Source organism: Leucoraja erinacea, chromosome 30 (genome assembly GCF_028641065.1).
Source record: "Leucoraja erinacea ecotype New England chromosome 30, Leri_hhj_1, whole genome shotgun sequence".
Classification (NCBI taxonomy): Eukaryota; Metazoa; Chordata; class Chondrichthyes; order Rajiformes; family Rajidae; genus Leucoraja; species Leucoraja erinaceus.
In genome coordinates, this window is record NC_073406.1 from 1694241 (window position 1) to 1720815 (window position 26575).

The 26575-nt window shown below is 41.4% G+C and overlaps 1 protein-coding gene across 1 annotated transcript in view; it reads left to right on the forward strand.

Annotated features, from left to right (window-relative positions):
* Window positions 1-26575, forward strand: part of vps13d (vacuolar protein sorting 13 homolog D) — a 178709-nt gene that overhangs the window by 126415 nt on the left and 25719 nt on the right. The window contains 2 exon segments of the mRNA XM_055658999.1: window positions 7583-7715; window positions 10001-10196. Coding sequence (XP_055514974.1) covers window positions 7583-7715; window positions 10001-10196 — 329 coding nt within the window.

A 26575-nucleotide genomic window follows, 5' to 3' on the forward strand; every position in this document is an offset into this window, starting at 1 on the left:
ACACGCCCACGTTTGGAGAGGGTGGGGGACATTGCCCCCCCCCCCCCCCCCCCAAGTTCTTGTCATCCGGATTTTAAAATCTCCGCTTTCCGCGAGACAATGGAGGTGGGACTGCTGATCGAAGGCGCCGATTGGACGAGAGAGACGTCGGTCAGCAGGCAATGGGGGCGGGACATGATAATTCAGCGCGATGATTGGAGGAGAGAGGAGGGGGGGTGGGACTGATGATAGAGTACGGTGATTGGAGGAGGGAGATGCGGCAGACCTGCGCCTCATCCGCAGCCAGGATCGATCCCGGCCGGGTCTCCGGCGCTGTCCCTGCCTCCCCCCCTAGACCATCCCCGGCCCGTCCCGAGTGCCCCCCCCCCCCGTCCACAGGTGGCCAGAGAGGTCGGGAGTCAGACGGGAGCTGTACCCCCAGGCCCACAGCCAGCGCAGAGAAGCAGCGCTAAACCCAGCTCAACTCTGCCTGCCTCGCCAGGTTAATCTTCAACCCTGCCTGGGCTTGCGGGAAATATGGCCAGCGCGCAGAAGCAGCGCTGGTATCCCCTCAGTCAGGGCTTGTAGGTTAACCCGGCGAGGCAGGCAGAGTTGAGCTGCATTTAGCGCTGGATTGAGCCTCCGAAGCCTCACGCACGTGTGTGTGAGTGTGCGCATGTGCGCGCGGCCGCCAAAAAACTGTGTCCCCCGGTCCCCTCCATGTTTTGATAGCGAGTTCCGTGCCTGTTGTAAACTACAAGTTTTTGCTCTTCAAACCATGCATGCCATGCCTTTCTGCCAAAGTTGGAGTAGGCCAAATTTGGATAATCTCTGCGAATGCTGTCTAAATCAGTCTCTTTTGCTGGGCATTTGGATTGACAATTTTGCATTTCTTCTTCGGAGACATCTGTTTAAAATGTAAAGGAAAAAAAACACTGAACAGCATTAACAGAAACAAGTTATTATTTGCAGTTTTAGAAAAAAGGTAGAAATGATAAAGTTAAACACTAAAATAAATAGTAAATACCCAACAAATAAATTCATATTCACCCATAACCTGCCCATATTGTTGGATTCTGGAGTTGGCCACCGTATATGGATCACATTTGAATTGGTGGATAAAATCTGTAAAAATCTATTTAAGAATTTATTGGATGCTATTCTTGGTCGCTGTTAGGATCTTTTACAGGAATAAATAATAAAACTTTAAAGCTTTCTTTATCTTTAGTAACAATCTTCTGGAGGAACTCAGCAAGTTGAGCAACATTTGTGGATAAAATGATCAGTCGACGTTTAAGGATGGGACCCTTCATCTGGACTGAGAGTAGAGGGGTGATAAAGGGCCTGTCCCACTGTACGAGGTAATTCAAGAGTTTCCCCTGATTCGACTCGGAGAATTACGGTAATAGCCGCTCGGAGGTACTCGGGGCTCTCGTGGACATTTTTCGACTTTGAAAAAACTTCACGAGCTTACCGCGTTTCTCGAGTGTTTCAGTAGCGTTACGAGTCGCTAATGGATGTACCAAGCTCCGAAGTACCCGCTGCGTACATTCTACGTACTTACCACGAGGTTGATTTTTTTTTAAACTCGGGAGAGCTCTTGGGTAAACTTGTATAGTGGGACAGGCCCTTAACAAGTATAAAAAGACAAGGCAAGTGCTGCTAGAAAGTTGCCCTCTACTTTTTCAATCCAGATGAAGATTCCAAACCAGATTATAGACACAAAATGCTGGAGTAACTCAGCGGGCATCTCTGGAGAGAAGGAATGGGTGACGTTTCAAGTCGAGGCACATCTTCAGACAAAAAACATCACCCATTTCTTCTATCCAGAGATGCTGCATGTCCTGCTGAGTTACTCCAGCTTTTTGGATCTATCGTTGGTGTAAGCAAGCATCTACTGTTCCTTTCTTCACATATCCTACCGCAGATTGTTTATTGCTCCAGATTCCAGCAGGCTCTTCTGTTTTCATGCTTAATTGTGTTGTGACTTTATGAATGTCCTTTGCCTTAGGCATGCATTAAGTGTGTAACTGGCTAGGCCAGGCTCTAGGGTGTGGCTCTAACCCTAATGCATTTAATTTTGAAATATTTCTGACATTATAGACATTCAAAAATATGCTCCGTATATTTCACATAACAAAATATTGATGGGTGACAAGTTTATTGTCTCGCCATCAGTTCTTTACAGCAAAATGGAGTGATGTGAATTATCTGGTGTGTATGCTATTTTTGCGACTTTTACAGACAACAAAAGCTCCTATTGGAGTGAATAACAAATTAGCATGGATTAAGAATTGGCTAGGTGATAGGAAAGAGTGAATAGGCATAAATGAATATGTTTGTGATTGGCAAAATGTAACAAGTGATGTGCAAAAGATGATCAGTGCTGGGACCACGACATATTACAGTTTATGAAAAACTAAATTAGATGAAGGCAGCAAACATATGTTTTCTAAATTTGCTTATGACACAAAGATGGCATAGAAGTAAGTTGTGAAGAGGACATGAGAATGCTGCCAAAAGATCTAGGCAGATTTATGGGCAAAGATCTGAAAATGTGGGTATAATGAATAAGGATTTAAAAGTGTCCATTTTGACACACAAGGTGATAAAGTAGTATATTATCTGAATGGTGAGAGATTGCACAAGCTGAGATGCAGTGAGATCTGGGTGTACTTGTGCATGATTTGCATTGTAAGCAGATATTACAAGTAATCAGCTGGAGAAACTCAGCGGGTGCAGCAGCATCTATGGAGCGAAGGAAATAGGCAACGTTTCGAGCCGAAACCCTTGGGGTTTCGGCCAGAAACATTGCCTATTTCCTTCTCTCCATAGATGCTGCTGCGCCCGCTGAGTTTCTCCAGCATTTTTGTGTACCTTCGATTTTCCAGCATCTGCAGTTCCTTCTTAAACACATTACAAGTAATCAGGACAGATAACAATGTCAAACACAATACAAACTGCTCTGGGAACGCAGTAGGTCGAGCAGCATCTTTGTAAGCAAAATGATAGTCAGTGTTCCAGGTCGAGAGTCCCTGCATCAGACTGAGAATGTAGTTGGGAGATAACCGGCAGAAAAAGATGATAGGGAGGGAGGGGCAGGTGGGCAATAGGTGCAACCAGGTAAGGAGGGGAGGGGGAAAGAGGGGAGAAAGAAAAGAGATAAGTGGAAGCAGACAGGGAAGGGATAAGAGACAGATGGAATCAGTGGGAGAAGGGGCTATGAGGACCAGAAGATATGTTCAGTGAAATGAAACTGAGTGATGGAATGGTGGTGGAGGGGGGGAATCAGAAGAAAAGAGAAGAGATCACTGGGAGTAGGCAGTGGGTGGTGAATCTGTTGGATTATTTGCCACAGAAAGCTGTGGAGGCCGTCAGTGAATACTTTTAAAGCAAAGGTAGATAGACTCTTGACAGGTGTCGGAGGTTGTGGGGAGAAGGCAGGAGAATGGGATTAGGAAGGGAGAGATAGATCAGCCATGATTGAATGGCGGAGTAGACTAGATGGGCTGAAAGGCCTAATTCTACTCCTATTCCCTTATTGCATTATAAACCACTTCAGAACCCATAGAACACCGGTGGAAGTTGTCAGAGGCCAAATAGCCTAATTCTACTACTATCACCTATGACCATATGAGTACAGGTTACCTGAAATTGGATAGTTCATTGCTCATTGGGGTATAGACTACCCAAGCAGAATATAAAGTGACACCCCTCATGGTGCAGAAGACGAAGGATTAACAGGTTGGTGTTTGGAGTGGAAAGGGGAGTTGCAATGGCATGCAACCGGGAGGTCAGGATGGCCATTGCATGCAGAGCAGAGGTGTCCTGCAAAACCATCACCGAGTTGACACTTGGTCTTGCCAAAGTACAGGAGGCCTCAGCAAGAGCACTGAATGTTGTAGACAAGGTTGAGGAGGTGCAGATGAATCTTTGTCTAACTGTCCAATTTGTGAGCGAGCGGGGGGGAGGGGAGTCGCAGAGAGAGTGCTGTTGATTTTTTTTTTGCCTGAGTATTGAATTAAGTATTGTGGTTATACTTCAAATGTATAATGCATTAATGAGCCCACGTCTGGAATCATGTGTTATTGATTTTATTTTAAAGAAGAATGTTGCCTGGTTAGAAACAATCAGAAGATTCCCTAGTCTAACAGTTGGAATGGACATGAGGAAAGGATGAACAGGCATGGCATGTATCCACTGTTTTGGAAACGTGAGAGGGGACTTGATTGAAATGTAAAAGGTCCTAAGGAATCTTGTCAGTAGCAAGGATGTTTCCTGTTGTGGGAGAAACTAGAGCTAAGTTTAAAATTGTTTAAAATTGACAGGTCACACATTTAGAACAGATTTTTTTTTTTCTCTCAGGGCTGAGAGTTTTCAGAACATTCTTCCTGAAATGATAATGGAGGCAGAATCATTAAGTAGTTCTAAGGCAAAGGTAGATGGCTTTTGACAAATAAGGGTTCTCATGGATAGACTGAAACAGTGCAGTTGTACTTGCATTCAGATCAGCTATGTTCTGTTGAATTGGAACACTGTGCAGGTTTGAGGGGCCAAATGGATTACACGTGTTCCTAATTTATAAGTCCACATTTTTCCATTATTTTATACTTCCAGCAGATGTTCTCTGCAGATTAATGATCTCGCCAATGTCTCCTTCAGTATGATAGCCTCCACAAACGTCTGAATGCCACATATTTGAATTCTGTGATACTTGTGCCAAAAATGAATGCTAACTGGACTGAGCATTCCCTCTGCACTTTGGGGTTTATCCCTATGTGTGGGTGGGTGGGAGAAGGGGTGCTTCATATCTAGTTTAACAATTCTATGTCATACTGAGAAAAGGCATCATTTTCGTTGCTGCCAAGAATGTAGGCAGAACTTTTACCAATGTTGGGACTAATAGCTCCATTTATTTCATAACTATTTGCGAAATGTTGCTGAGTGCAAAATAAACTCCTATTTTATCCTGAGAAAACACTTTAATTCATTGGTACATTGTGTTTTAGGACACTTCAAAGGTGCTGTAAATTAGCTAAAGCCGGGCATTCTTAAAAGTTAGCAGAAGCACTTTCAACAAGAGCACAAAAGGTTATTGGAGAGAGAATAATTCAGTTACTACTTATTGGACATGAATCATCTTTTTTTATCAGATGGATTTTGCTAGAAATTCTGACATGTGATTGCTCTCACTTTTAGTATTTACAGTATCATTGTGCACAATGACCACTACATTTGCTCTCTTGCCATGAGACAAAGGATTACAGAGATTAAATCTCGCCAGAGAGGGCTATATTTCTTTAAACAAATTCCAATCTTAACCACTGTGTGAGCCTTGATACTTTGTGGTCAAACTCCCAAGCAGACCAGTACCAATTGTAGTCCTCCCACACTGTCTCAAGTAAGATCAGCTAACATCTACCTTCCAGTCTGTCTGAATCAAACCAAGTGTTTTTAGTCAAGTATCCTTCAATTATTTCAGAACAAATCCACACAGGAGACTGTGCTGGAAGCTCCTGGTTGTTTGTCAAATTTGCTGGAGGGTTTACTATAACCACAGTATCGTCTTCGTGCTTGGAACGTAACCTAATCATTTTGAAGGAGAATTCAGCATTTAATAATTGCCATGTAAACTATTGAACTCTCAAAGCAACAATGTGGAACAGCTGTTGGAACAGTAATCTGAAAAAAAAACTTTCATTGTTGAACTATTAACTGCGTTCTTTGGAGTGGCTTGTAAGAAATGAACTTCTCACCTGTACTTTTTTTTTAACCAAAATTAAAATCAGAAGATGAGTTGTTTCTTTTTGTATCAACTGAAAAATTGTAGTTTAGGGGAGCAGGGTTGAGGACAGGGGAATTTACGTGAGATCTTGCTGGGCTCGGCATCAACAGATTCCTGGACACATTTTATTATTGGCCATTCACTTATAGTCAGTTTGGAATAAAGTCAAGCTGTGTTGTTCAAACAATGGACATTGTGCCGAATCAATGTAAATTGTTGTTTAGGAAGGAACTGCAGATGCTGGTTTACACCGAAGATAAACACAAAATGCTGGAGTAACTCAGTGGGACAGGGAGCACCTCTGGAGAGTCGGTTTGGGTGACGTTTTGGGTCGGGACTCTGTACCCGAAACGTCAAAGATGCTGCCTGTCCCGCTGAGTTACTCCAGCTTTTTGTGTCTATCTTCAGTGTAAGCCAGCATCTGCAGTTCCTTCCTACACGATATAAATTGTTTGTGGCTTTTGTTTTCTTGTGAAGAAGCTATGGGAGGCTTTCAATGGCAAGACTAGACAATAAACATTCACAACTGTCCAGTTTTGAAGAACTACTTCGATATCTGGCCATGGTCTGTATGGAACATCTGCAAAGATGCCAATTCCACCACTGATCATTGGAAAGCAGTTGGAAGGATGTTGGGATTTTCTTCTCGGCCTAAAGTTGCTCAGACCTCTAATCACAACTTTGTTGCAAGAGCACTAGATATCCACAACTCTTCTTTTGCATTGGCCAAAGCCTGAACAATTGACACAAGCCGAGTGTGGAAAGTCTTGCGAAAGGTGCCAGTATGAAATAAAGTATGAAATAAAATAGAAAAATAGGTTTTGATATCGGGGTCTCTGATTGGAGAAGTGTACCCACCCACTAAATTATCCTTCATCCTCATGCATGTTGAACAAGTCTGACTCCCATCATTTTAAACATTTGTCACCATGAAGGAAGATTCTGCTGAAGGAAGGAAACTCTATCAATAGCACGGTTAAGTTTAAACATGCATGCAGCTAGCAACTTTCAGCTTTTCATGGAATTATTTGTTCAGGAGCACAGAATACTGTACCTCCAAATGTTCGGTTTTATCCCGGGCAATTATCTTGGTATGTCTCGTATGCTTAGATAATGGTCACAACCAGGATCAGGAATTCATCTCCACCAACCCAATGTAGTTTAGACCTTATGAGACACTGTGACTTACTTATATGATTATTTTATATGCAGTGGAATAAGTCATTCGGAATTCCTCTAAATTACTAGATTCTGTTTCCAGGGTATAATGTGGACTCCAATCTCCAATTTATAGTTCAAAAATGATCAGAGAAGAGCTGATGTGACAATAGACATAATATGATGCCTTCTAAAAGTGTGATAGAATCAAACTGGTCTTGTCACATGTCACCGGGACTGGATCAGATTTTGTTTTTATTGAGTTGGTGACTGAGCCAATTTAGCTTTGCATGTCCGTCTGTCTGGCTGACTGACTGCTGGACTGGTTATGGCAATTGATGGTTAGACTATGCAGAGCATAAAGTTCCCAGGTTTAAATTTGGACCATTGTTCCTTCACAGCGGGATGAGGACTGTGCAAGGAGAAAATGTACCCCGCGTTGCTGGATCACATAACTGGAACAAATTCTTTCAATTACTGGAAAATTTTCACTCCAAGTCTTTTGATGTACAGAGTGGGAGAAGAGAGATGCATTTATTTCAAAGTTGGCTGCTGAAGTTTGTGACCATTTGGATTTTTCATTTTGTGCTCGTTATTGATGAGTTGCCATGTTTCACTTGCCTACTTTTTAAGTGTTTTTTTTTTTTCTTTCTCCTCCAGTTTGCTGGGACTTTATCGGATGGTTTGGGAAAGACGATGGACACGAGACACCAGGCTGAGCGTGAATCCATCCGCTACCAAGCCGTGACCAGCGGCGAACACCTCGTGGCAGGAATTCAGGGGCTGGCTCACGGTATGAGGGAGGCAGTTTCTGTTAATGGGTGAAATTTCTGCATTAATACCAGATCAAATAAAGTTACACATCCTTTGTGTATTCTATCCAACTGTGGGCATGCCATTTCCAGGGTATATTTTTACCCTTCCTATGGTTTTAAGGTGTTTTTCATATTTTACAATGGAACCTTTCATCGATCAGAGCCTGCTTTCCAGCTGAATTTACAACAAGGTTGTCATGCTTTATAGTGATTACATTTCACTGTAATGCTTTTCATATGTCCCGTCCTTGGAGACAGAAGTTCTTTGCTAGCAATGAAAAAGTCAAATGTTCCCTGCTTTATTTTTTTTAACCTCAGCACACAATTTGGAATCTTCGTCATCTCACAATGGAAAATCATTTAGATTATCGTCCAGCTAAGGAAATTGCACACTTACTGTTTTCACCAGAATTCATAAACCAGCAATACCTCCCCCTCAATTCACCAACCTAGCCAAGTTATAAACAAGATCTGTGCTGGGCCAGTGTTTGGCTGACACAAGAAGTGTGCATACAGTTTGCCCTAACATTTTGTTTTTTCATGGTTTTTAAATCTCCTTTCAGTGAGAAATATGATGTTGTTCCATTGTTGATGGGGGCAAGGGTGGTAGAGTAGTTAACCGTTTGCATGCAAATCGATTTCTCCTGCCTTGTATTTCAACCACATTATTCCATCAAAATCAAAATTTGAATCAGATGTTAATTAACCCTTTCTTAATTGCCTAGTATCATCTCAAAGATAATCTTTTTTAATATGTATTCTTTCACGAAATGTAGCATTAATTGCCGCTGGTTTGAGGCAGTTGTGAGTCAGTCTCACCCGAGGGTCTAGAGTCGTCTGTGTCCCAGACCAAGTAGAACGGTAGATTTCATTCCCTGTAGGACATTAATGAACATAATGGGTTCTTGCAACAATCTAAGGATGATTTCAGTTTAATTTAATGACCTGTATCTAAATTCCATGGCTGTAGTGGAATTTTGAACTCGTCTTTCTGGATCAGTGGTCTAGCTGAGAAACACAATCACTATGGTACCTTGGACACAAAATGCTGGTGTAACTCAGCAGAACAGGCAGCATCTCTAGATAGAAGGAATGGGTGACGTTTTGGGCCGAGACCCTTCTTCAATATCCAGCATCTGCAGTTACTTCCTACACACTATGGTACCTTATCCTGATTTAAATGCATCATATTAGCCATTGCACCAAAGTTTGTACTATCAGTTGCTGCAGAAGGGCCTTGGAATCCAATGTAGCAATATATTAAATTAGCCATAAATAATATTCCTTAGACATAATGCATGATTATTCTACATGCATAGAATGTAGAACATGAAAATATCTGTGCTGAACATGATGCCCAGATAAACCCATCTGAAGGGTACACACATGATCCATATCGCACCACTCATAGCCATATAGCGTGGCAACAGGCCCTTCGGCCCAACATGCCCCATCTACACTAACCCCACCTGCCTGCGTTTGGCCCATATCCCTATACACCTATCCTATTCATGTACCTAGCTAAATGCTCCTTAAACGTCACTATAGTACCTGCAGATTTAGAACAATCTACATTTAGAAATAAATACACTTGTGGCAAAATGAAGGTTTAACACTGACATGTTTATAAAGATTCAATTGTTTTTAATATGAACTTTGTACAAAGATAGGAAGGGAAACTACTTTGGTATTGTTGTCAATTTCAGATGATGCTTTATGAAAATGTCCACCGTTGAGGAATTAGCCTCCCACCATTTTAACAGCAATGCTATCACACTCTACCCCTCAAGGAATTGTTGAAATTCTGGCGACATGTAAAAGAACCAGAGGCCAATTATCTACAAGTTTCCTATCCCAAATCCCTCGTCTGCAGTCTATCTTCTCCTGGCTCAGGAGTTTAGAACGAAACATCACATCAACTCAATAAGAAATTATAGACATAATTTCATTCAAAGATTTGTAAATTCTCTTTCCTAGAAGGTTGTGGGTGAATATTCACTACTGAGATCAATCATACTTTTGAATATTGTGGGCCCAGAATATTCACTACTGAGATCAATCATACTTTTGTTATAAAGGCTATCATGAGAGAGTGGAATAAATAAGAATGTGAGGTTGAGGTAGCTATTCATCTGTGATATTACTGCACTGTAAAGCAAGCTCGCAGAGCCATCTGCTTTATTACTGCTTTGGTTTCTTGTGTTTTATTGATTATGGTCAATACATGGGCCTCATTTTTCTAAATTCTACTTTCCCCCAACAGGAATTTTGGGTGGTCTCACCAGTGTTATTACCTCAACAGTAGAAGGTGTGAAAACAGACGGTGGTGTTGGCGGTTTTTTCTCGGGCCTGGGGAAGGGACTGGTTGGCACCATAACTAAACCAGTGGCCGGTGCTCTCGACTTTGCTTCAGAAACAGCCCACGCCGTGCGGGAAACCACGACCATGAACGACCACAGGTAACGAGGGGGAAATCCACATCATGTTGTGCAATTCTGTCAGGAGAGAGCATTAGGGTTGGGGATTTCTCAATGATCATCAGTTAAGGGCGTGTCCCACTTACGCTATTTTATCGGCGACTTGTCGGCACCCGTCACAGTCGCAACAAGTCACCGAAAATGTTCAACGTGATGAAAATCCAGCGGCGACCAGAAAAAGGTATGACTCTTTGTAGCAATGTTACAAAATTTTGAGATTTTAAAAATCAAGTCTGCAATTTATCCCATCAGATAAAGCATAACAATAAGTTTAATTTGACACCAAATTCACTTTCATATCTCAAGTATTTAAAAAGTTATGGCCATTTTCACACTCGGAAATTAGCATCTTGTTCCCTGTTGATTTTCAATGGACATTACAAAAAAGCTGTGATCTTGGATAGTCAAACGCCCATTTCTTAAGGAAAGATTAACATTTTTAAATAGCCTAAGTGTCCAAAGATTATTCACAAATAATTCACAATATAACATGATTTTTATATCTAATTTACATTATAGGCCAAATGGAAGGAATTTAGTGTTCAATTGCTGTAAATAAATGCCCATTTAAATCGGCTTTCTAGTGGGTTCCTGTGGCACGCGCTGGTTTAGAACGTTGACAGCGCGCTGGATTAGTGCCCTCAAATGCCGAGAAAAATACTGCGGGATATAAAAAGCCCAAAATGAACTACTCGCTATAGATAACTTGATATATAGGGTTATATATATGCCCCATTTAATGTAAAAATAAGGTACATACCTTTAATTGTTTGCTTTATAAAACCCTGGGGCTGCGAGAGGTTGCGGAATGAGATAGTAATTTTAAACTATTGATAACTATATAATCGAGGCCTATAAAACTAATAATACCTTTTGCGACCGGGTCTTGCAGCGATTTTTCGTTAATGATTTACTAGGCTGAACATCTGCGATTAGTACAGCCTAGTAAAAATCGCGTTTTAAACCCGCCCCCTCCAAACAGCGCCAAAATCGCGCACATGGCTGAGGGCAGATTCCCAATGGCGATTCAGGTAGGTTTTGTAACATACCTACTCTTTGGGCGACTACTCACCATCAAACAGGTGTCAACCCGTGACATGTTGACACGTGACGCCTGTATGCCCCAGGATTTACATAACCCTTTTCTGGTCACCGCTGGATTTTCAACATGTTGAACATTTTCAGCGACCTGCTGCGACTATGACGGGTGCCGGCAAGTCGCCGAGAAAATCGCATAAGTGTGACAGGCCCTTTAGTTTATTTATTTATTGTCACAAGTATAGAGATACAGTGAAATGTTTCTACTGCATCCTACCCAGTCAAATCATACTGTACGTGAACACAACAGATCCTCGTCTGGAACATCACACAGACAGTCGCCACATTCTGATACCAGCAGCAGAGCTTGGATATTTTTCTCTAACTTCTTTGGAAAATTATATTTTGCATTGGTTTTCTATGTTTGTGTTCATCAGCAAATAGATTAGAGATTTGATTCATCTTCACAGTTCCTTCTTCTTTCGTATGCATCATCTATGTTTCAAATAGACTCTTGTACAGTGGACAGCCTCCTCGTTTGTCACAGCTAGATCTTCCAGGCAGCATTGTTCACCAAGAAGTGGGCATCTTAGTAGGTGTGGCATGGATTGTACAGATGTTCCACATTCACATTCTGTGTCTGCCGCATTTGCATAGCCCCATTTGCTCATATTGGTTGCATCGGCTCATCCCTGTACAAAGCCTATTGAGGGACTTCCAGTCGCACCTGTGACCAGGTGGTAGCTGTTCCTTGGTTGGGATTGGTATCTTTACGTAGTGGTGGTTTTCACTGCGTTTCTTTTCCCACAAGGCTAGTCTGGTTCACAGTTCCGAGGAGCCGAGAGTAGGATAAACTGGCATGTACATGTTTATCCAAGATGTTATTCGGGAACACTTGTCTTGTATATTAACACTTTCTATGGACAACCTGTTTTAACAGCGTAAGTACATTGTCTTGTTGGCCTTTGTGCAGGTTACTATATCCATAGATTCCAATAATAATTGAACAAATTATGCTCATATTGTCAGTTGTGGTCTGCTATTATAAGTAGAGAACGTGCTGTCATTGTGTGAACAGATCGTATGTGCATCGGTTGCCAATAATTTGCTTATAGGCCGAGCTACTACCTGTAACCCAATAGATAGATAGTTGCTTCTCCATATCGATGATATGGATTGCCAGCAAGACAAAAGGATGAATAAAAATGACCCCCTTTAAAGGAATGTCATGACGAAGCAGGTGTCCCGATGTGCCAGGATTTACATAACCTTTTAAGACTCTTTGTCTTTATTCTCCTGAGTTAGTTTATTATTGTCTTGTGTACCAAGATACAGAGTAAAACTTTGTTTTGCTTGCTATAATCCATTCTTGCCATATGTGAGTACTATCAAGCCATACACAAGTACAACGGGCAGTGCAAAGAGAAAAATGAACTGTCTGGAATATAGTGGAACAGCTAGAGAGGAAGTGCAGGTTAAAAAAAAATTGCAGGGGCCTCAATGAGGTAGGTTGGGAGATCGTGATCACACCCTTGGTTTATGAGAGGTCCATTCAGTGGTGAAATCGAAGAAGGGGGGGAAAGCTTTGCCTGATCTGATGGTGCATGCTTTCAGGCTTATTTATCTTCTGACGGGAGAGAGAAGGGAAGATTGACCGGGTTGTAAGCGCTCCACACAAGCGGCCCTTGATTGGCTGCTTTCCCGAGGCGGTGTGAAAGCCACGGGAAGACTGGACTACATTCACAACTCTGCCATTTCTCACAGTGTTGGGCAGAGCAGTTGCCAAACCAAGTTGTGATATATCGTGATATCAAGTCAAGTCAAGTCAAGTTTATTTGTCACATACACATACGAGATGTGCAGTGAAATGAAAGTGGCAATGCTCGCAGACTTTTGTGCAAAAGACAAACAACAAAACAACCAAACAAATTATAAACACAATCATAACACACATATTCTTTTACATAATAAATAATAGAAGGAAAAAACGTTCTGTAGAGTTAGTCCCTGGTGAGATGGGCGTTTACAGTCCGAATTGCCTCTGGGAAGAAACTCCTTCTCAACCTCTCCGTTCTCACTGCATGGCAACGGAGGCGTTTGCCTGACCGTAGCGGCTGGAACAGTCCGTTGCAGGGGTGGAAGAGGTCTCTCATGATTTTGTTTGCTCTGGAGTTGCACCTCCTGTTGTATAGTTCCTGCAGTGGGGTGAGTGAAGTTCCCATAGTGCGTTCGGCCGAACGCACTACTCTCTGCAGAGCCTTCTTGTCCTTGGCAGAGCAATATTAAAAAGATATTTATGATGCATTTGCATCTGTCAGACAATGGATTATTCTTATCAGCTGCCGGACATATTGTGCAAAATTACGGTACTTGGGAAACAGCTTGGTAGGTGAGAGTATTTGTGAGAATTGTCACATATTGCATCAGATCACCTTCCCTGCTTCAACCTTTTTTTTCTCAATTGGATTGTAACATATTTTACAATCTGTTTTCTTATATTAACACATTCCCAGCAGCAGCCTCGACATTATACCGCCCATGGGGATCTTGCGCTCATTTTATCAAACTGTAACCCAAACATTTCAAATGTTTCTAGTTTAAAATAGTTAAATTCTTTACGTAGCAACTGTTATGGTTCTTATTTGATTTATTGTTTTTAGCTTGTCTTTCCAATCTTTCATGAATATATTTGACAATTCCATCCTTCCATGTAATAATGTGGAGATTTGGCAGGGTTGAGAGGCCCCGAATCACACAATTAAGCCCATCTGACATAGCAAAATGAAAACTCTTAAAATCAGAATGGTGGTTTGAATTTTATTAAAGCTTGCTTCAACCAACAAGTAATATTTATAGTGATGTAGAACCTTATAATATTTCAGCATCTCAACCACTTTTCACAATATATAGCTTTTGAGTGTGTATGTTATGTAGGGAATCATTCTGCACTCGTGGCTTTTCCCAAGCTTAATTTATCTAAGATAAATGACCACAACAAGTGTCTTTTTGGAGATTTTGAATGATAAGAGAGTGCTGAGAATAGGCCATTCGGCTCTTCGAGCCAGCACCGTCATTCAATGTGATCAGGGCTGATCATCCCCAATCCGTACCCTGTTCCTGCCTTCTCCCCATATCCCCTGACTCCGCTATCTAGCTCTCTCTTGAAAGCATCCAGAGAACCTGCCTCCTGAGGCAGAGAATTCCACAGACTCACCACTCTGTGAGAAAAAATGTTTCCTCATCTCCATTCTAAATGGCTAACTCCTTATTCTTGAAATGTGGCCCCTGGTTCTGGACTCCCCCCAACATCGGGAACATGTTTCCTGCCTCTAGCGTGTCCAAACCCTTAACAATTTTATATGTTTCAATGAGATCCCCTCTAATCCTTCTAAACTCCAGAGTATACAAGCCCAGCTGCTCCATTCTCTCAGCATTTGACAGTCCTGCCATCCCGGGAATTAACCTTATAAACCTACGCTGCACTCCCTCAATAGCAAGAATGTCCTTCCTCAAATTAAGGGACCAAAACTGCACACAATACTCCAGGTGTGGTCTCACTAGGGGTTTACACAACTGTAGAAGGACCTCTTTGCTCCTATATTCAATTCCTCTTATTATAAAGGCCAACATGCCATTCGCTTCCTCATTGCCTGCTGTACTTGCATGCTTACTTTCATAGACTGATGAACAAGGACCCCCCAGATCCCATTGTACTTCCCCTTTTCCCAGTTTGATGCCATTTAGACCCGCTGAGTTACTCCAGCGTTTTTTGTCTATCTTCAGATAAATTTGCTTTGATCCAACCATTCCCCTCTCCCACCTCCTCTGATACCTGAACCAACTTATTTCCCTCTTTCTGAAATTCGGATGAAGCGTTTACAATTTTAAAATGTTTGCAGTTTCTCTTTCCTACCTCCCCTGCTGAGTCTTTCCAGCATTCTCTGTTTTTTATTTAATATTGTATCACCGGTGCCCTTCGGATATTTATGTTGTATATATCTTCATTTGACAAAGTCACTTCTCATTGAGTTTGATGCATTGACATTGCGTGGCTGAGCCTCGTTGAATCCGCAGTAACAATGTGGGGGATGTGCGCAATTGTACCAACTCCCAAATCAGCAGTTGAGTTGCAACTTATCCATCCCCTTTGGAAAATGTTGAGATTTAATAAAATTCAGATGTGTGCCAATGCACAGTTATCTTTAAATCAACACATGCCCATCCATATACGTTACTCTTAGTGACTCTCATCAATGTGAATACATAGAAAATAAGTGCAGGAGCATGCCATTCGGCCCTTCGAGCCAGAACCGCCATTCAATATCTGATCATCCTAAATCAGTACCCCATTCCTGCTTTCTCCCCATATCCCTTGATTCCGTTAGCCCTGAGAGCTAAATCTAACTCACTCTTGAAAACATCTGCAATAGTCTGCACAGTGCAGCAGGGTGTATGGCAATTCAAACTAGTTTGTTTGCCTGCAGTCACATTGTGTAATGCTTAAAGGATTGGGATTAAACAAGGTATGCAAATAATAAAAAGCCTAATATTTAAAGCTAGTTGCACAGATGCTACTTTGCATTCTCCAGTCATTCCTCAGACTGCTTGGCTTTTTTGTGTAGGAAGGAACTGAAGAAAGGTCTCAACCCGAAACGTCACCCATTCCTTTTCTCCCGAGATGCTGCCTGTCCCGCTGAGTTAGTCCAGCATTTTTGTGTCTGTCTTTGGCTCTTTTTGAGTTGCAGTTTCACTTGCAAGATGAGATTTGGAGGTTTCTGCAAGAACACAGTTATACTCTGCTCTCTTTGAACAGTTCATGGTTTTATATTTCCACGCCTGTGCCATTTAAGGTGAACAGACTGCGGCTAATTGGCAGCATTGGACTGAGGGTTTGAATTTGTGAAATTATAAAATATCCCTTCACTGAGCAAAAAGGTAAAGATCCATTTATATATAGCGTTGTGTAAACCAATGCATTTCCCCTCCTGGAAGCTGCCTTTGTTGTGTGGTACATTTTAAAACTGCCTCTCCCAAACCTCAAGGTACCTTTTATTGTGTATTTTCTGCTGATTTGTGTGTTTGAGGTTTGTTTTCCATGGCTGAAAGTCTTGGTAAATATTTCTTTTATGTGAGAGCAATACTCCTTGAGAGTAAACAGAGAATTTAGTGGAGAGTGAGTGAGTTCCAGAAGGTCAGTAAAATGTGAAGTGGCCTTCAGTGCATTGTTTAACAGAATGCTTCAAAGCAAGTAATGGCACAAGGGTTTAAACAGGAAGTTTCAATTGTAACTAGAATGATTGATGACTTTAGTGTGTGCTTTACAAGCTAAACCAGATTTCTCTAACCTGATTATTGCATGCTTGCTGAGACCAATTCCAGTTTCTCAGCATTGCAATCTGGGTCTAACTTGGTTCTTCTTAACTCATCTGAATCCTTTCAATGTATTGTATAAACGCTGCTGCAATTATTCAAACTTTTGAAGGTCACTTGGCTGAATTTGTATCATAGTTCTGTTGAACCATTTTACTTGCCAGACTACTTTTTTAAATAAGTTGATCCAGATTTATGGCGATATATCTATCTTGGTTTTTACCTTTGCCAATATCAACGTGGTAATTTCTGCCTGAGTGTTTCCCTTATCCTTCTTTGATGAATCATTCAACATCTCTGAAGTGTCTGAAACGTTCACTGTTCTGCTGCAACTCATTATTTCTCTGAATTCTTGAACCATTTATTACCACTCTCAAACTGCTTTTATATTACCCTTGAAATGGCCAGGTTTTTGTTCTCCAGCCTCAACCTAGTTCTGTCATTTCTGTGCACCTCCACTATAAACCTGTTTTAGTTTTAACTTATTTTCCTGGATTCTGACCTCGATGTTTTTGGCACAAGTATTTCTGACACCAAAATAAAATCACTTCATGATCTTCCTTTTGCACTCAAAGTTGATGCTTCCAATAAAAACTGCTGCTTGATCAATAGCTTTGACAATCTTAGTTTTGTCTCCTGCATGGTGGACCTTCATTAGGTTTTGTATAAAGGAGAGTTTTATTGGAATCTGAAAGTTTTTGAATAATTAGCAAGATGAGGGGTGGATGATAATTAGACCCTAATTTTAGTTTTAGATGAAAATTAGTCCTAAAGTCAACATTATTTGATCCAATGATTTAATGATAACAGTGGATATCAGTGGATATTTTTAAGGCAGAGATAGATAGATTATTGATTAGTACAGGTGTCAGAGGTTATGGGGAGATGGCAGGAGAATAGGGTTATGGGAGAGATAGATCAGCCATGATTGAATGGCAGAGTAGACTGGATGGGCCAAATGGCCTAAATCTACTTCTATTCCTTATGACCTTATTAAAGGAAACGTAGGTAGATTTTGGTGGATGTGGGTATAAACAGTTACTGAACCAAATACTAGTAGAATTGGGCCATTCGGCCCATCAAAGTCACTTGCAATTCCATTGTGTTGCAGAACGAGCTCCAGGGGTTCCTTTTTTTTCTATCCCTTCCCTGTGAAACTGAGGGCTCTAACTGAGGATAGAGTTACCATTACCATCAACCTGATCTAATCCCAGAGTACAGGCAGTCCCAGTTTACGGCAGTGTTTAGTTCCCTGAGAACTTTTCATAACTCAAACTGTTGGAAATGAAGAAAAGCAGTGTTGTTGGGAGAAGATGAGAGAAACGTCAATGACAGGAGAAGGGGGCAAGTGATGGAAGAGCTGATGAGTGAGTGAGTCTGCACAGTGCTCCCAGCTCACTGGGCTCCACCCAGCTCCCGATGATTGTGCCTCAGGGTGGGGGTTCGGGCAAGGAGGTCGGTGGGAGGGGAAGAGAAGGCAAGAGTAAATGGCACATTCCCATCCAGCAAAAGATGGCTACAACCCTACAGTAGCCAGAAAATCCAACCCCTCCACCCAAATACTTAGCTCTATGTACAGCATGCACCTACGTTGAGCTTTTATAACCCAGCCAAGACCTGTAACTGAAATAAGCAGGTAGCAAGAAATACTATTGTAGTAAATATAATCCTGAAGGATGCCAGTTATCTAATTCAACAATAAAAATATTGACACAAAAAGCTGGAGTAACTCAGTAGGTCAGGCAGCATCTCTGGAGAAACGGAATAGGTGATGTTCCGGGTCGAGACCAGAGCCTTATAGCAAAATAATCTGCTTAGTTCTAGTGGTGTAAAATTCCAAACGCCCCTTGAATGCACAATGTGTTTCTCAGTAGGTCTCCTGTTCTTTGCTTGAGCATTGAGGGGAAAAAACAGTTGCAGCCAATGCTTGGCCATGAAAAACCATACCATCTCATACCAGTGGCAACTCCAAGATAAACTAGCATCATTAACAGCCCACTACTTAATGTATGTTCTGCCATGTGGTATCCCAAGCTCACCCCTTGCTGGAGTGCATCCCCGTCTTTGTAAGCAGAGCATGTAGGAAGCACTTTGTAGCCATCAGCACAAGCTGTGCTTTTTAAAATAAAAAGCCTAAGCAAAGTCATATCTGATGAAAATTCTGCCAAACTGGCCTGTTTATGTATCCCTGGAGTCTAGCCATAATTATAAAGACAATATTCTATTGTGTTAATTAAACGCAGCTAAATATGCTATGTACCAGTGTGCTTCATTGTTTCTTTTAAGATATTAGCTGGCAGTGATTTTGTTTTAAACTTACAATAGTTTTTTTCCATGCTCCCTTCCCACTGGTTCTTTTGAAAGCATTGCTGGAGGCTTATTTCTACAGAAGCTAGTCAGTTGTTGATAACCTCAATCAAGCTTACACTCTTCGTACGTAATAGATAATCGTCCCATCTTCTTTGTCCATTACACAAATGGAAAATATACATTTCAGAGGCAGAGCATATAGGTGACATATTTGTGCTGTACAACCTTTGGACAGCACGGTGACGCAGTAGTAGAGTTGCTGCCTGACAGCACCAGAGACCCAGATTTGATCTTGACTACAGGTGCTGTCTGAGTGCAATTTGTACGTCCTCCCTGTGACCGCGTGGGTTTTCTCCGGGTGCTCCGGTTTCCTCCCACACTCCAAAGACGTGCAGGTTTGTAGGTTAATTGGCCTCTGTAAATTGTCCCTAATGTGTAAGATAGAACTAGTGTATGGGGATTGCTGGTCTGTGTGGACTTGGTGGGCCAATGGACCCGTTTCCACGTTGCATCTCAAAACCAAACTAAAGTTTTATTCTGTTCGAAATAAATAATAAATAAATTAGGTAACTAAATAAATAACTAGATAAAGTGGTTTCTCATCAGTGATTAGGAGCCTGTCTATTGTGTTGGTATCGTTGGTACTGCACAAGTCAACAAATTAAAGAAAATATTTGCATTAATATTTTCTCAAGGCGATTTGATGTAAGGTAATGAAAAATGGTAAAAGTATTAGACAGAATAGTATCTTCTGGTAGGGTAATCAAGAACAAGGATAAATAATCTCAAATTTGGACATTCAGAGAACAATGTAAGATGTTATTATCATTCAAAGAATATGAAGTAATGTTAAAAAATAGGTTAACATACAAATCAGCCATGATCTATTCATTTAATGACTTTTCACTGCAAAATTGAATTGTAAAAGACATCACTGAGAAGTGTTTCTCATCTGGTCGTGCATTAACGTTGAAAACAAAAGAAGAGACAGTAGCAGGAATTTCCTATACCCCTCAATTTCGTGATCTTTTATAATGGTATCTATTTTTAATTCTCCCAGTTAAACATACTTCACATGTTCCCAAGGTCAAATTCCAGTATTCACTACCCTCTACAATAGGACGTTTTTTCATTCCTCAGTTTTACATGAATGCCCCTGTTCTTGTAACTATATCCACTTGTTCAAGATTCTTCCACGAGAAGAAAAGTTTAGACATCTACTCTGTCCTGTATGTTTCAATACGATCGCCCCCTAATCTTCTAAACACCAAAGAAGATAGATCTAATTTCTCTGGCCCCAGGTGGTAGAACAACCCTCTCATCTCAGGAATTAGCCAAATTAATATGAAAAGTTTGACTTGGGTCCATTATGCAAAAGGACTGCAGAAGTCAAAAAGTAACAGAGGGACAATAAAGATAAGAGAGGTTGGGTTTAATAAAACTTGAATTTTAAAATCCTGTCGAATAGTATGTCTTCTCCATCTAAATCTTTGTCCTTTTCTACCTTCACTCCAAAAATCTGCTATAAATTTTTGATATGTAATTAGATTCCTGTTCCTCTCACCAATATGGTTTCTGCTCCATCACTGGTGTAGGAGTCTCTAATCTACAGCTGTAAGTGACATCTTGTGAAAGGTCCAGCACAGTTGCTGCCTTACAGTGCCAGAGTGGGTCAGATGGCCTGTTTCCACGTTGTATCTCGAAACATTTATTTCCCCCTTTTCCTTCTGCAATTCTTGTTGCTGTCTTCTTTGCTGTTGTAACTTCCAGACTCCTCTTTGTATTCCACCTTAATGCATATCTTGCCTTGCTGTACCCCTATTTTGCCGTGTACAAATACACCTGTAAAGGGCTTCTCCTTCATCCCTTTGCGCAACATTTTTATTTATTTATTATAAACCCTTTCTTAACCTGCTCCTTTTGACTGTTTGGTTACCTCCCTCTTCTAGCTCATCACTGGAAGTGCAGGATCGCCATGCTTTGTAAATCCAGAAGCACTTGCTGCAGTTTCCATTTGTCTTTCCAACATGAAGATATAGATGTGGCCAAGTTTCCAAAGATTCTCATCAAGAAAGTGCATCCACATCTTTGGTTCTCAGTAGCATCCTCTCCGACTATACTTGTCCATGACTTCATCACTTGAAGTCTAACTTCTTTACTCAAAGTTTTGCAGCTCACATCTTCTTCCTCTGTTTTCTCATCTCAAAATCCTCACCCATATTAACATCATAACTCTCCAAGCTTCGTTGCTCTCTGATTAACTTTAAATGTTCAGCTTTCTTGATTTCCTTTCCGAACTTCTATCTAGAGATTGCATCTGCCTTACAGTCTCTACCTCTGCACTATGGGTGTGCAATCATGTAGCTGCAATACTCCTGTACATCTTCTCTCCCACCTTTTCAAAAGAGGTTTTGCAAAGCTATTTCTTCAAATATTCCTTTGACTAAACCTCCAGCTTTCCTTTCTCTCTGCTAGTTTGGCATGGTCTCATATTCCAATGCATAAACCATTTTGATACGGAGTCCTGCCTGTGAGAGGGAATTTAGAAATATGTTATCAAAGGGAATGTGGCCTCTACTCTTTTAAAAGATAATAATGATGATACTCTATTAGCCAAGTATGTTTTGCAACATACGTGGAATATGATTTGCCATATGGTCACACCAATAAAAAGCAACAAAACACACTAAATACACTTTAACATAAATATCCACCACAGTGACTCCTCCACATTCCTCACTGTGATGGAAGGCGGGAAAAAAGTTCAATCTCAATATGAGAAGTATTAACATAATGTGAGAATGAAGGCAAAAATTAAAATAGCGAAATAACACCGTCAAAGCTGCATCTTGGTTTATCACAATCCTCCTCATTTGAGTTTGATCGAATCTTTAACCAGGATCTTTAGAAAAAAAAGATTGAGAGGCACACACTTTGTAGATATAGTCCTTTGACTCTTTCCTCTTTTACCTAGATAAATTGAAAGCTTGTGATGTAAAAAAATCACATAATCTTCCTTGTTAACAACGTATCTCCTTTGAGTTGGCAGTAACATGGTGTTTTCTAAATAATTAATTGTGCTTGCTTGTTTGGAGATGGCTTCTGCCAAGAAAGTGCTTTGGTACTGAAAGCCCATAGAACAGTGCCTGTATGTAAGTTATGCTGCCTGTGGGTGTTGGGGATCAATAGTACAAGCCCAGAACATCACTGAAGGCATTCCTCAGTAGAAAGTAATGACTAAGGTAAGGTTGGGTGAGTTGTAGCAGCATCTTCAACTTTTTCATCAATGATTCTCCTTCCATCATAATTTTAGAAGTGGGAATGTTTGCTAGTGGTTGTACAATATTTAATTTCCTTTACATTTCCTCGGACAGTTTTTCCTTGTCACCATGAGATGAGCAACTAACAAGAGTGTCTACTCACCTCCCCTTGATATTCAATGGCATTACCATTGCCAAGTCTTCCATTATCAGCATCCCGGCAGGGCAGCATGGTGGTGCAGTGGTAGAGTTGCTGCCTTGCAGCGCCAGAGACCCAGGTCGATCCCGGCTTACAAAGTTTGTACGTTCTCGCGTGGGTTTTCTCCGAGATCTTCGGTTTCCTCCCACTGTCCAAAGACACAGGTTTGTAAGTTAATTGTTTTTTTCTCTAAAAATGTAAATTGTCCCGTGTGTGTGTGTGTGTGTGGTGTGTGTGTGTGTGTGTGTGTGTGTGTGTGTGTGTGTGTGTGTGTGTGTGTGTGTGTGTGTGTGTGTGTGTGTGTGTGTGTGTGTGTGTGTGTGTGTGTGTGTGTGTTGTGTGTGTGTGTGTGTGATAGTGTTAATATGCGGGGATCGCTGGTCGGCACAGACTCGGTGGGCCGAAGGGCCTGTTTCTGCTCTGTATCTCTAAACTAAACATCCCAGGGATTACCACTAACTGGAAGCTCGTGAAGCAGCCACAAAGATACTGGTGCTATAAGAGCGGGTTAGAGGCTCTGCGTGCAGCAGTAGCAGTTGACGCATCCACCAACCACCAAAATCTTTTCCACTATTTAGAAGATACATCAAGAGTATGACGAACTACCTTTCATTTACCTGGATAAGTGCTGTTTGTCTACCTTCGACTTTTCCAGCATCCATAGTTTTTTTCTTAAACATTGCAGGCAAGGAATTGCTTTCATAGAAACATAGAAATTAGGTGCAGGAGTAGGCCATTTGGCCCTTCGAGCCTGCACCGCCATTCAATATGATCATGGCTGATCATCCAACTCAGTATCCCGTGCCTGCCTTCTCTCCATACCCCCTGATCCCTTTAGCCACAAGGGCCACATCTAACTCCCTCTTAAATATAGCCAATGAACTGGCCTCAATTGGCCTCAAATAGGGCCGAAACCCAAAGGAAATAGGCAACGTTTCGGGTCGAAACCCTTAGGGTTTCGGGACCGAAACGTTGCCTATTTCCTTCGCTCCATAGATGCTGCTGCACCCGCTGAGTTTTTGGCTGATCATCCAACTCAGTATCCCGTACCTGCCTTCTCTCCATACACCCTGATCCCCTTAGCCACAAGGGCCACATCTAACTCCCTCTTAAATGTAGCCAATGAACTGGCCTCGGTTTCAGTTCTGAATTTCTCATGGTCAAATATCAGGCTATACAGATTTCACACACTAAGAATAATGTTCATTATGAATGACAGCCTTCCTATTACCAAATCATTTGCTCTATTTGTAGCAATTAACTGAAATGTGACATTGCTAGACAACATTTTCCGCTAAAGAGTTAGAAATGGTTGTGTGGAAGTAACACCATTATGTCTGGTGCTGAATCGCTGGTATCTAGTGGAAGAGTCTGAATTACAGAGCCAGTGCCAAATGCCCTCAGTAGGATGAATGTTGTAAGCTATTACATGGCTATTACATCAGGGTAGATAAACTGGCCTGACCGGTTTTGTCCACAGAAAGAGAATCTTCCTGTACAGTGATCTTGAACTAAATTCCATTCTAGCAACCTAAATATAGACAATTTTTGTTGTCCATTTGAAGGTTTCAACACGCAAAATAAAACAAATCTATCTTCACAGCCATTTATTATCCATCATAGCCAGAGGACGTAGTTGGGACAGGTACAATATTAACATTTTAAATACATTTGGACAGGTACATGGATAGGAAAGGTAGAGAGATATATAGGCCAAATGGGACTAGCTGAGATGGAGCATCTGGCTCCGTATGGATGAGTTGGGCTGAATGGCCTGTTGCTGTGCAGTATGACTTTATGCTTCTCGCATGCTGAAGCAGCGAGTAAGATATTTGACCATGAACAATTCAAAAAGCAATTAGTGTCATACAGTCTAAAAACAGGCCCTTTGGCCCAACTTGATCACACAGCCAACATTTCCCATCTGCACTAGTCAGACCTGCCTGCATTTGCCCATATTCCTCCAAACCTGCCCTATCCAGGTACCTGTCTAAAATGTTCTTAAACATTGCAATAGTCCCTGCATCAACCACCTCCTCTGGCAGGTCAATCCAAACTCCCACCACCCTTTGTGTGAAGAAGTTACCCCTCAGATTCCTATTAAATCTTTCCCACTTAATCTTACACCTACGTCCTTACTTCCTTACTTGCATTTGTGTGTGTACGCCTTTCACTCTACAGATTATGGTTGATTTTAAATAATTAAGTGAACAGCAAACTTAAGCTTCCTGCCATACAGAATTCCAATGCCGGCATGTTTATCTCACGATCAGTGTAGCCCTTTATCTCCTAAAATGATGGATTGAGGCCTTTGAAACGGCAACATTTTGAGCTGCTTTAACATTGTTATTGTATTTTGGAATTCTAGCAACTAACATTGTGAGCTAACTCCCATAGAACACTCTACTAAAACAGACATGTTTATGCTCTATCACGAGCCCACATCTCCCACCAAAATAAGGGTAGTTGAACTTGATATTGTAAATATCAAAGCTGACTCAGTCATTTACTCCCATAATTTACATCAGAACAGGGAAGATATCAAATCTGTTTGGAAAGCCTGATGTGTGGTGCAAAGCTGTCTTGTTACTTGCCATTGACTCCTACACAGCAGTGTTAGTTTTGGCGAAGCAATGTTACATTGAACTTTTAACCACTGTTCATTGTTTACGTTCCCACCAATTGCCAATTTCCCCTTTTCTAATTAAAGTTAGTGGAAATGGCAGAGGCAAACCTGCTGAGGCACGTAAATATGAAAATGCAGCACTTGCTATAGTTATGTGTAAGAAGGGACTGCAGATGCTGGTTTACACTGAAGACAGACACTAAATGCTGGAGTAACTCAGCGGGTCAGGCAGCATCTCTGGAGAGAAGGAATATGTGACTTTTCATCAGAGTGAGGAGTAGGATGAAGGTTCTCAATGCAAAATGTCATCTATTCCTCTTCTCCAGAGATGCTGCCTGACCTGCTACTCCAGCATTGTGTGTCTATCTTGGATATGGTGGTTACGTGTTGGAAGGAACTGCAGATGCAGTTTTAAACGGAACTTAGACACAAAATGCTGGAGTAACTCAGCATCTCTGGAGAGAAGGAATGGGTGACGTTTCGGGTCGAGACCCTTCTTCAGACTGAGAGTCAGGAGAGTCATGTGATGTTGGTTTTGGTTTCTTGTCCGTTCCAATATTTAAATACAGATCCATTTTGTTATGGTAATAGGAAGTGATAAAACAGTTTATTCCCTGTACATCTACAGTTCTGAACATTATCCGTTCAAATGTATGTATTAATCCTACACAAATCTTTGCATAAAGCAGCGTTTGTTCCAAGCCAGTTTGGAGTAGCTTCATTAACTTTAATGGAGGTGAGAACTTTGAACTCTCCAGAGCGTAGATAAATCTAGAGGTGTCTGACCCAGGAGGAACATGGCTACTGGCTGACACCTGTTGCACACACAGCGAGTCAAGGATTTCCCCGGGTCATGTGGTTGACAAAATTCCAAGTCTGTTCAACAACATCAACCCTTGGCCTCTTTGTGCTTCATCGGTAGAAACACCTTGGAGGAAAATCGCACTGCAGAATGTGAGTTTTCAATTAGTATTCAAATGGTATACAACTAACTACAAGGTAGAGGTGTAGCCGAAACTGATGGCATTTCCTGCCTTTGGTGCCTAATGATCTGATTAACAGCCAGGTGCACCTAGTGGAGCTGTGTGATCTGTCCGGCAACACAATAAAAATCTTCAGGCCTTATTGCGCTCAGACAAAAAAATCACCATTTAATAACTTTGATATCGTTTATGGTTCTGCCTCTTAGCCGTTGTGATGGGAATTTTATCTCATTAAAGGGCTTTATTACTTTCTTGTGCTGTGTTCAAGTCTTTTTATTGAGTGTGTGGGTTAGAGTCTTGTACTTTTTCACTGTGCTGGTACTTGGGTTAGTCATGTAACGAGAGCTATTTCACTTGGCAATGGGGAGCTGAAAGGCACTTTGCTTGTTGCGCACAGCCACACAGTAACTGCTGTGTAAATAGGCGTGAAGAGACGGTTGAACATTCGGAACCCAGGAGTGCGTGCAGCCAGGTGATGTGACACTGCCTTGAACCCAGCCATTATCAGCAAGAGAGCTGTAATGGATCAGTCTCCCAGGTTCAGCCAGAGTTCAGCCAGTGTCCTTTTTGAAACC